General features: G+C 34.4%; 2 protein-coding genes across 2 annotated transcripts; both read left to right on the top strand.

Moving 5' to 3' along the window:
• Positions 1 to 800: 800 nt before the first annotated feature.
• Positions 801 to 5,066, top strand: LOC115442411 (alpha-tocopherol transfer protein-like). The gene is made up of 6 exons (XM_037436956.1): positions 801 to 1,025; positions 1,481 to 1,634; positions 2,063 to 2,167; positions 3,029 to 3,176; positions 4,129 to 4,348; positions 4,884 to 5,066. The coding sequence occupies exons 1-6, from the start codon at positions 896 to 898 to the stop codon at positions 5,036 to 5,038; spliced, it is 912 nt and encodes a 303-aa protein (XP_037292853.1). The 5' UTR covers positions 801 to 895; the 3' UTR covers positions 5,039 to 5,066.
• A 1,109-nt stretch (positions 5,067 to 6,175) lies between these two features.
• Positions 6,176 to 11,520, top strand: LOC115442416 (alpha-tocopherol transfer protein-like). The gene is made up of 7 exons (XM_037436610.1): positions 6,176 to 6,780; positions 8,040 to 8,174; positions 8,935 to 9,088; positions 9,588 to 9,692; positions 9,905 to 10,052; positions 10,231 to 10,447; positions 10,609 to 11,520. Exons 2-7 carry the CDS (start codon positions 8,042 to 8,044, stop codon positions 10,749 to 10,751), a joined length of 900 nt encoding a protein of 299 aa, XP_037292507.1. The 5' UTR covers positions 6,176 to 6,780; positions 8,040 to 8,041; the 3' UTR covers positions 10,752 to 11,520.
• Positions 11,521 to 12,384: the final 864 nt, after the last annotated feature.

Below are 12,384 nucleotides of genomic sequence, written 5' to 3' on the forward strand. Positions count from 1 at the left end.
AGAATATTGTCGAAAATTAGTGTTTCTCAAAATAAATGTAATCCATGTTAGATATAATTTAGTTGTAACGTAATATCATTGCGATTTTTTCTGTCTTATCTGTTAGTTTGTTGTCTTAATACATTTGTTCTATCATAGAATATAAGGAAAGATGAAACAGAATATTCGTAATGTAATTTCTTAAAAACTATTTCGTTAAGTAGATTTCGCTGGCTCACTATTACTAGGTTAATTCTTAATTACTTATGTTGCAGAAATGAGATTTAATAAATTCATTCATTCATTGGTAAATATTTGAAAAGAAAATAACTCACGGTTCCCCCTTTAATTATCTTTTGAGATAATTTTCACTGAAAACAAAATACTGAATAAACTAGTGTCTCTAACTCTGGAATAATATAAAAAATTAAACATTATAATGTCGAATAACCATAAAGAAATTGATAAAATATAATTATCGTAATTCAAACACAAAGCTACATTTTTCAATGCACCCTTAAAGTGCAGATGACAATTATTAACAGTTACCAGTAGGAGAGTACCTAATCAGATTTTCAGCCAATTTCTATAAGCAAAAACAATGTGCAGGTATTCAGACTTAAGCCACGGTACAAGAGGTAATATCGCGCGAAGGCGCAGTAACTTCGCATTTCTGAGGATTATATAGACATAGAGATCAAATTCGCTTGACCACACGTCGCGCAGATGTGCAGCGCGCAGTACCGTTTACTTATCGCCTTAAATATTTTGTAATACCTGATTATTACAATGTAGCTTAATACCTTATCGACAGATAAGATACTGGTTGCCATTGTCCTCGTGCTTTAATAATAATATGATAACAATTGCATCTGAACTCTACCGGACACTAGTATTTTGAATGTGAACAGTAAACATGAGTCGAGTGGAAAGTTTCCCGCTGGAAGAGGAGTACAAGAAGCCGACGGGCATCACTCCGCAGGACATTGCGAGGCTGCGACAGTGGCTCGCCACGCAGCCGCATCTGCCGCAAGAACATATCACAGGTAGGTAAAAGTCGAGTGCATAGTTTCCTACGAGTTGGATTCTGGATATTGTAGTAAAAGAAGCAGATGGACATGGTTCCGCAGTGGCTCGCCATGCAGTCAAAGTGCAATAACGGACTTAAGAGATTGAGAATATATAGTATGAGCATTGACATCTATAAACATCGAGTACACTGCAGGAGCACGAAGTGCACCAGTGATTAAAAAAGTAACTGAATCATGCGCATTATCTCAAACTTCATAAATTAGTGATTATTTTTAATGGACTATACATTCACCCCCATAAAAGAAGCTAAACACATTTGTGTTTTTATCACGGTTTTCTTCATCACAAAAATAAAATAGAGTTTCTTTTACTTACACAATAAATTAAACTCAATGTGTAGAAACGATTTGAAATTTTGAATATGTTTAGGTACTTTTGTGAGTAACTGTACATTGAGACCTCTTTCCAGATTTGGACCTAATCCTGCTATACCATAGATATGGGTGCAGTATCGAAGTCTCTAAGCAGGAGCTGGACAACCAGTACACTCTAAGAACACTTTTTGCGTCATTCTTTAAAGATAGAGTTCTTGACGAGAAAATAGAGACTGTATTAAATACTGTGTGAGTTTTCATGACCTTTTTATAGGCTTATTACATCTTTTTTTTCCTTTTGAACGTATAGTTTTACCAAATTATCTACCACGCAAGGCGTCTCAACTCAGCACCAAAAACCCTTTAGTTTTACCGATGATCAAGTCAAGAATAGCGAGGCAATAACGCGTCATATTTCATGAACCGGATATTATTATCTATATTTATTATTATACAATCTTAAACAAAAATAAAAGTCCGGGTCCAATAGGTTGATGAAGTTGCAGTTTCAAGAATCGCCATTATATTAAAACTCCAGTATTTGCTGTCAGGTCCTTAAGTGTGGTCAATTTGAGAGTTAATATATTACGGTTAAACTTGATAACATTTTTAGATACGTTAAGATGTTAAGATTGACAGTTAAAGCTATGGAATACATCATTTATTTAATGTTTCAGATTGATCACCATTCTCCCAGGTCGCTCTAAAGAAGGCCACACGATACTGTACGGTCGCATGATTGATACGGATGTCAGCAAATTCGACTTCCCATCATCGATCAGGTAAAGCTATTTGCACTGCTTTTCTAACTTTAGTAACCTCTAGAGCAGTTTGTAAAACCTTCGAAGTCCAAAGTGGATCTGAAGTTCAGGCATTTGCTTTTGCAAAGACTTAAAGATTGTGCGGTTGCTATGCTTATGATAGTCGTAGTAGTTACCGTTTAGCAAACGTCTTCTTGTCTCATTTAGTTACATAGATTAATTATAAAATCTTGTCTCTCATTTAACACTACAGTCTAAAATATAAACATGCATAGATAAACATCATCGTCGTCGTCGTTAAACTTTATGTCCTTGTCAATAATCATTTTTTATTGAAATAAAACTGTTGTTCGGAATTTATTGCGGTTTTCATACTAGTATTATCGCTCGACGTATCGCAGAATTTGCAGCCTTTATAGTCACAGGGGAGGCTGAAGTATTGGTCGTCCGAAAAGTCAAAGTTACTATATCTACCAACATTTTTCAACGATGGAATATTTTACAAATTTAATTTGCGATAAATTTCGAAAACTATAAGAAATCATTCATCGTTTTTATTCACTAAAATAAACTTCAAAGGATTTCCTTAATTTCGATAAAGAATAAAATTATATATCGATTAAAGTCAATGTACAAGCACTTTGAAGTAAATTTGTTCAGGTAGTTTTGTCGCTAACTGAACATAAATAAGAATTAAAACATAATTTTATTTCGCTCAATTTCAGGATAAAAGTTCACTTTTTAAATGAAATGAAATTAAAAATTTATTAAAGCTGGTTTTGATTTACCCAATATTGCACCTCTCTCTGGAATATTGATAACATACGTTTCATGCGTTGTATACATTAGATAAATGCTAAAGAAATGTATTTAATTTTCCAGAGCAATGCTCATGGTGCTGGATCTCTGGCAGTACGCTGAAGGCACCTGGCCCGGCTTCATGTTTCTGTTCGACCTACACGGGATTAAAGTAGGACTCCTGTCCAAACTAGACCTGGAGAACATAAGGCAGTTCGTTGTTTATTTCCCGGTAAAGCATCAATTTTTGAATCACTTTGTATATGTTGAAGTATACTTATCACAGTATTAGCTCCTTTAGGATTTGGACTGGGAGACGCTGGGTTCGTATCATAGTTTGCACATCATGTAGGTTTTTCCAACGCAATTAATTCAGCCGTAGATGCCACGGATTGGATAGATTGTAGAGAGGTGGCCAGTCGACAAAACTATGTAGAATCGTACCCAGCGAACCACGGATAGCGTTACAAACTAAATGTAGTTTGTAATAATATTGTAACACATTATATATAATAGTGATTAGTGACTATGATCATAATATAGACTTTGTTTTAAACAATAACCATAAAACAATTTTAAAGGTCAAACGTATCGACACGAGTAATTATATTGCGAGTACTTACTTCATTGGTTTAACTGTGCTGTAACAACTGGAGAAATACATGAGATCGTCAATTTGAACACCAGAGGCGGCAGTCTCGATAAAAGTTAACGATTGTAAAGTTGTTATGCATGTGACTGAATTCAATCTCAATTTTGAGAATTCAGTTTTGCTAAAAAGATATTAGTAGGAGTTAACATTCATTAACTTATGTTGATACTACTGCCTCAGGGACCAAATTTTGAAATTTAAACCATCATAAATCTGACAGCAAGATTAGTAATTTCAGTTTAAACTGTTAGTTTCATAGTAACGTAATGTTTTTCGCTAGAAAATTGACAGCTTCTGTGCTTAGCCTTATATATATAGATAGTGCTTTATCAACCATGGTGAGGTGCTCATCACGCTAGGACGAGTAAATGTGAATTTCGCCTGAACTCATATGTTATAAGATAACATCATGAAAAGAAATAACTGCTGGTAAACATAGGCCTACCCTACAGACTTAAAGACCGTCCTGTCACAAGCTCCTTTTTATACCTGAAGGATAATATAAGTGTATCCTTTAATCCATAAATTCCAGGGAGCACTGCTAGCGAAGCTCAAAGGCGTGCACTTTTTAAACGCACCAACATTTATGGACCGTCTCAATGCCATCATGAGAAACTTCATGACTAAAGAGTTTATTGACCTGGTGACGATCCACCAAGCTGGGGACCTCAGCGGAATTACTAAAGTCGTGGACCTTGAGGTACTACCGAAGGAACTTGGAGGAAATTATAAAACTCTTGAGGAACTTAGAGGTACGTATTAGCGACTTTTGATTAGGACCAATCAGTCCAATGTTTGTATTCCTACACAGAATTAGCACCGTAGACTCTTAATGAGAATTAATTTACTGGTACGCAAAAGTGTATTTTAAGAACACACACGTCACGCCTTTATTCAAGAAGCGGTAGGCAGAGGTGCAACCAGTACACGGCACAAATTCTAGACTCTAGGGTGAAACTTAATAATTTAAAAAATAATATTCTTAGAAATTTTAATTTGGTCTAGCAGCAATAGCTTAGTTGGGAGTAGAACGGAATTCCAAGACGTTCATTGCAGGTTCAAACTCCGTTTCCAAAACACACATCGTTAACTTTTCTAAGTTTTTTCATATTAACTGGCGGTTATCGTTCGTTTTAGTCCGAAATATGGAATATTGTTAGGAAAGAAGGTATCTGAGAATTCTCTATAAAAAAATCTAAATTAGATATTTTATAACTAAATTCTAAAATGGGCATAATTATATGGAAAAGCGGGTAAATAGTAAATATCCATAAATATTCTTTGCAGAAGAGACGCAAGCGATGATGAGGGCGAACAAAGACTTCTTCGTAGAAGAGAACAAGAAGCGAGTGAAGGAATCTTTGCGTCCTGGCAAACCGAAGACCATCACTGACATCTTCGGAAGCGTCGAGGGCACGTTCAAACAACTCGAGATCGACTGATTTTATAATAAATGCGATATTAATAAATTCCATTTGTTTTTTTAACTTGTAAACCTCATACCTGTATTCACAAACACTACTACAAAACAATAAAAAAATCTATGTTTCTTTGGATTTGTTTATCTGACAGCCAAATGAACGTCTCACGTCCCCTCAACGAGGGACCACGCATTGCAAAGGTTTTCATTGAAATTTTTAAGTGTTGCGAAACAAACTATTTATCATAGCATTTCTCTATATTTAACTTTTGTGAATGCGAGCGTTTGACGAAGCGAATGGAATGTAAGCTTCTATGAGTGTAGGTTATCCAGTGAGAAGCAAGAAAATAAAAGCATAGGTACGTGTAAAAAGTGTTAATCTTGTTCTAGAATTTTCTTGGTCCACGATATATTTTTGTGAGATTTTTTATTATATTACTGCGAAATTGGTTGCATCACTTTAGAGGGCGTTCAAGTGTTACGTTTCCACCAAAGGAGGCTGTGGAGTCTGTAGTTTGCTTATTCTCGAAGACATGGGGAACGGTTGGTCTGAACAGTGACTACGTCATCAATATTTCTACTCCAAGGCATTTACCGAGATCCTCAGTTTATAAATTATTTAAAGAAAAACCTTATCGAACTAATTTAGACCGTCTCTCACCCTTAAATAGGATGATAAGAGCTTATAATTATTTGCCGAAGTTCAGTGACGTGGACATCTTCTTTGATAAGTATTTTGCTTTTAAGAAACAAATTAAATCAGTAATTTATAAAAAGTACCATAAATACCATAATGTGCGTGTGCGTTCTGGACATAGATACATAAATGCTCAACTTGTAACTATTGTCTATAAAATATTAATAATACAACATCATATTACTTTTTAATGTAGATCTATGAAATTCTTATGTAAGCTGTAGATACCTTCAAAAGATAAGCATACGCCGTTATATATTTTATAATAGCTTTGTATAAAAATGTATTGTATGTGTTGTCTTTGATAAATAAATAAGATACATTTTTTTGTAAACTTTATATGTAGCTATCGTCATGTACGCATGGTAGAGTGGGATAACAGTTTTGCTTACTTTTGTTGACAATGGGACGAGACGGTTAGAAAATACTAAAATTCTGCTTACGTAATAATTGTACCGGACTTTACTGTGTAATATAAGTTATTATTTGCACTATCGTTGTACGACAAATATTTTGAGATGACAGTATAATATTATTGACAGCATTACGACCTCATTTTATGTTGTACGTCTAAGACCCTAGTCACTTGCATCAAGTTGATAACATCTACGCAGTGCCATAATAACTTTAATCATCGTTCAGTTGCATCTAAACACTCTTTGTATTTTGTCGTATTTGCATCAAATTCAACGTAGCTTTGCAATCTTAAAAAAAAAACCTATAACATGATTTTGATTTTCATCTAAAGGAAGATTTTTTTTAAATACTTCTTACCGATGTTTCATTAGCAAGTCGTACGAATTGGTTTTTTCATTTTTATTTTCAGTCAAGATTAAAATTTAACTTTAGTTCTTTGAAAGTAATATAATTTAGAATTTATTCAAAATACTAAGTAAATAACATTAAAAAATAAATGACGTATTTAACAATCTTGACCCGTGTGACAATTGACGATTATAGCTCCAACGACATATTATAATAATGGTTATATTTTGTGTGAACAGGCTAACCTTGCTTTAAAATATTTTAGTTTTATTTTGGCTGTTGGAAGTGGCAGGACTAATAAAGTAAGTTTTTATTTTATTCAACATATTATTTAGCAGGTTTGAAAGTTTAAGGGAAGCCTATGTTCAGCAATAGACATTCCGTTGCTAATGGTGAAGATTTAAAAGTGTAAATTTTGTTGCAAAGGATATATGTGATTAATTATATTGAATTCTTCGTTATTTCGTAATCATTATTTAAATTATTTATCAAAATTGCACCAAAATAGTATCTAAGACTGCCTGAGTGCTGTAGTTGTATAGCGCGCCCGGTACCTCTACAGTTCAGGTCTCAGGTTCGAAGCCCGGGACTCTAAGTGATATTGGGTTTTCCTGCTCAGCATCAGCGCAGTATAGAAATTTGTAGCCAAGATGGGGATAAGCTCGCCCCCCATAATATTGGTTGGATGTCACTTGGTGAAAAAGTGGGTATGCTAGTTGCGTCTTTGTCTACACATTAGGGGATACAAGTTGTAGGCGAGTATGCTATTAGCAAAGATACCAGACGCTTCCGTCCTTACACCCACCACTGTAACACTTGTAAGCCAGTTTCAGCTACAAGCATCATGACACTGAACGATGAACACCAAGGAGTCTCTGCGAGCACTGATCTGACTTTTGTTTTAAAGATAGGGAAACATACTTTTTTAATTATAGGTAGGAAGCTGTAGAGGAGTCCGTTTGGGTTGGTAGTAATTAGCGTAGCTTATATCTGATAGTATATAATACAGGGCTGATATTATTATATTATATTATAATATCTGATAGTGGTAAGCAAAAAAAAAATGTGATAACTATCCTGACTAACTGTCTTACAAGATCCTTACTCTGTTTAAAGCTTAGTAAATACAGTAGGTATAAATTAATAAATTACTGAGAATAAATCAAACTTCAGATTTCTCCCGACGTTTCGAAGACTACAGCCTTCGTGGTAGTATGTTAAGTGAAACCGCGATAAAATCCGAAAAAATGTTTAATATTATTGTCTAACATTCGCGTAAACATAAGAAATCATTAAATTACTGAGAACAGATATTATCCAAGATATTACAAACACGATCATTGATATGCAAAACTGTGTGAGAATTAAAATAAATTGTCAAATTTTGTTTAACAAGTGTCCATACATTACCTTCTGGCCTTGATGTTATCGTTTTCAGTATTAAATTAAAATTTAAAACATTGCGATATTCATAATATTATTATAATCGTTCTAATGTAAATATGGAAGGTTGTAAACATATCTGCCAATGTCTTTCATTACATTTGCATGATCTTTCAAGGTATGAACTCCTACGTAGCTCGCAGCTTTCCCCTAGAGGAGGAGTACAAGAAGCGGACTGGTATCACTCCGCAGGACATTGCGAGGTTGCGAAAGTGGCTCGCCACGCAGCCGCATCTGCCACAACACATCACAGGTAAAATTAAGTTGAAAGAAGTTTCCCGTTTCAGTTCCATTATTAGAATCTCGCGTTAGGTTAAATTCAGATAACTTTAACTGGTTCTCCCTTTCATTTGATTAACCCCTTGATGCATTAATTCTTATAGCAATGAGTGTTATTATTTAAATATTCAACTGATTCATCCGAATGAACCTTACGTGAGCATCCGATTGTAAATTGGTTAACACTTACTTATTAATTTGTAGATAGTTCGTATTCATTGTTCTTAAAATATCTCAAAGATAAGAGGCCATTTACATTGGAAGTTACCAATGAGTTCCCTACAACTTTATAGAAATCTATAGATATATTAAACCGCAGTTTTAGGCACTGCGTAGACGACAGCTTAATTTCTCGAACAAGTTGCAAAATACAAAAAGATTTCTTTGTCTTTTTTATTGTCACACGGTTCAACAATATTTTACAATGATCAAACACAAAAATTACAAAACTAGACGTAGCAATAATCTATAATCAAAACTTTTGTTACAAATATACCTAATGGGGTATGTATAGGTGACCTGCTTTCTGCACACACACGCATAAACCCTCGGATATTAACAAAATACGTAGGCATCATATAATTTGTGGTAGATGCCTATATTCATATATCACACCTGTATCATACAAGGGTAGGTAAAGACTATTGCCACTCTGTCACGCGTCTTTCCTTTTTTCCACTTTCATCAATATTCTCATGCATTTCCTCAGTACTACCAACGGTTGAAATTTCCAGATCTGGACCTGATCCTGTCGTTCCACAGCTGCAAGCGCTGCATGGAGAGCACCAAGAAACTGCTCGACACGCACTACACCATGAAGACCAACTTCACTGCTTTATTCAAAAACCGTGTCGTCGATGATAAAATAGAATTGATTTTAAAAAGGGTGTACGTATAATTTTTAGAAGGATTTAAGGTAATGTTTTACTTAATACCAAAGATTGGCAAACATTTATTTATTTATTTAAGGACCCCCAACGAAGGATACACGGCTTATAATAAAAACAATGTCGTAGCATTTTTACAATTAACAGCGTGATGTGCCTCTTCAATTATAGGAGACCACAGCATGCAAATTTATGTATTGGTATAGCGGCAAAAAAATAATATTTGTATATTAGCAGATCGCCTGATATTGTGTCATCCCCACCGTACATAGTCATTATTCTAATAGAATCATGGACGCGAATGCATAACTTCGATACACAGTACTCTATGTAGCTATGCCTATGTAGCTCTCACTTCACGATATTCTGTAAAGGGCTCATAGTTTCTAACTTTATGGAGCCTAAACATTCGCGTTGAGATGAAGTCTTCAGTAGTTTTTAATTAGATTCTTTATATCCTATAACATCTAGTGTCATTTACACTAACGTTTTGCTTCTAGATTGCTAAATCCGTTGCCAACGCGTACGAAAGATGGCGATGCAATTTTATACACACGACTCCTTGACACAGACCCCAAAAATTACTTATTCCAGGAATCCCTAAGGTAAGGTACCAATTTTATTATAAAAGACCTTGACTCCTTCTCAAGACTTGAAAACAAATATTTCAAAAACTGTCGTCAATAACAACTGATCATTGGAAACCTTATCTAATGTGCGATATCAGGATGAGAAGCATAATGCCAAGCAAAATTTTATAACTCAAGATTCTGGGTTACTACCTTTGAAAATTATATTTAAAAAAAAATGTCCTCAGGGCAGTATTAATGCTGTTAGAGCTGTGGCAATACGAAGAAGGTACATGGCCTGGTCTGATCATAGTATACGACTTAAGTGGATTAAAATTTGGACATATCGTTAAACTTGAAATGGAGACTGTACGGCAGTTCTTGACATTTTTGGATGTAAGTATGTTAGAACATTTAATAAAGCGCGGCTTTATAGTTAACGCTATAGGATCATGCAGGCTTATCATGTTTACCTTACTTGATTCAAGAATTACAAATGAACAGACATGTCCTAAGCAAAGAATTAATAAACCAGCTGGCGATGTTTTGTCAATTAATATTACTCTATTTTCAGGAAGCGATATTTATCAAAATAAAAAGCATACATATTCTCAACGCACCATTCTTCATTGACTACTTATTGACGTTGGTGAAAAAGTTTGTACGTAGCGACCTATTAGAGGTGTTCAACATACATCAGGATGGGCCCAAGAGCATTAAGAATGTCATAGACGTGGCAGCGCTCCCTAAGGAATCTGGGGGTAGTTACAAAACCTATGAAGAGTGTAAAGGTATGGTAGCGCCATTTGTTAACTGATGTAAAAATACATATCTATAACTTAAATTTCATTAGTTTCTGCTGCTTTAAAAACTGTAAGTGAAATATAACGACTTAATTGTCCGTTCAATGCATTTTTTTCAATAATTACAGTTGTTTATATTTTATTTGCAGAAGAAACATTCCTGAAAATGACAGCGAATAAAGAATTTTTCGTCATGGAGAATAAAAAACGTGTGAATGAATGTTTGAGGCCAGACACCAAAAGGCCCTTAGATGTACCAAAAAAGCACCCGAATAAATACGAAATTCAATAAGAAAGTAGAAAGTTTAAATTTTGTAATTACTGCTGTGAACAAAAGATAAATAACAAGGCTTTCCTGAGGTGATTCAGATACGATTAAAAATATAACTGCATTTGAGAGGTGGTAATGAGATATATTTAGAATAATTGTTCGCCCGTTGTCGAAACGCAGTAGGAAACAAGGTGTAAAACCTGCCATATCGGCTCACGTGAGTCGCGTTCCGGAATCAGCCTGTGTATATACGATTTCGAACAGGCCGATATAATTGTGTCGACTGGTGATAGGTAATCATCTCTCATGACTCGAAACTACTCTATTTACCATGAAGTGGGTCGTTTTGCCGTGCTAATATAAAAAAAATAAGATTCTGCGGCTAACATCACACATTATAATATATCTCATCATCAATCATAAGCCCCTCCCCTTTTTACCCTGTTTTATTCTTTCATTCATTTTACATGCTGTGACTCGTAATTGAAACAACATTTAGCTTTTTGTTTGAAAGCTTTTATCAATTTATTTATTTATTAGCACTGCCACATTATACATATAAAAGTCTATGACAGCTAAAAAATAATCAATCAGGCATTAATGTTGTGTGAGTTGTTCGTTTTAATAAATTAAATAAATTATTTCGTGTCTTTGGTGTACAAAGAAATATGACAGGGAGAGGTAAATAATGAAAATAAAATTTCGCACAGCGTCGCGGGTGTAGGTAATGATAAAGTTACTGTCAAGGTGAGGTTCTTATTAATAATCAAAAATAAACGAATTAAATATGTTTGGAGTTTCATTATTTTATAACATTTTTTATTTTATTTGGTGTACTCCTAATTTACTATAATGTACTCATTTGATATTGTATGAAACAAGTAACATCAGGTAACGCATGCAAGAGATTGGTTGCTTCAGATTAGGTTTCTACCTGAGCGTAACCTTTAGAACGTACCTGAACGTAACCCGTTCAAAACATTTACGGATGACGAGTTACGGGCAGTAAAATGTAAAGATTTTCTTAACAAATCAATTAAAGGTCTTTTTGAAATTTTTTATTACCATAATATTTATTTTCATTTTGTCTGTTTAAAAGTATTGGCTATAAATTTAAGTGATGTGTATTTATGAGAGAAATACACGGAATCAAAAAATTTTGTGACATTTTCAATATCAAATTTATGAAACAATATTATAAAAGCTATAAACAAACAACGTAAAATAAGGCTTGAATAGCTTCTAAAAATAATATTAGTATGACGTTTTACTGGGGGCACCTTAATGTAATTACATGAGAAATCCGGTTACGTCGACGCCAGATTAGAACAGAATAAAGGCAGATACAAAACATTTTGTCACACATATCTACATTGGATTGGAAAACTATGCAGATCTACGTACGATTACTAACTAGAGTAATTGGAGCTTCTCGTATCTCAAAACCAATGAGGAATCTAGGTGTGGAACCTGAGAACGGATGCACGATAGCCGTCGTATTGTGAGATAGATAATTATAAGATTGCGAACTGCGGGTAGCCTAACTAGGCTACCCGCAGTTCGCTTCTACAACTGTAGAAGACTGTAGGTATTGTCCACCATTTCGGGAATTATGTTTTTATCACAAACGAATGTCAACCAAAACCTAAGATTT

The sequence above is a fragment of the Manduca sexta genome, chromosome 9, assembly GCF_014839805.1.
Source record: "Manduca sexta isolate Smith_Timp_Sample1 chromosome 9, JHU_Msex_v1.0, whole genome shotgun sequence".
NCBI lineage: Eukaryota > Metazoa > Arthropoda > Insecta > Lepidoptera > Sphingidae > Manduca > Manduca sexta.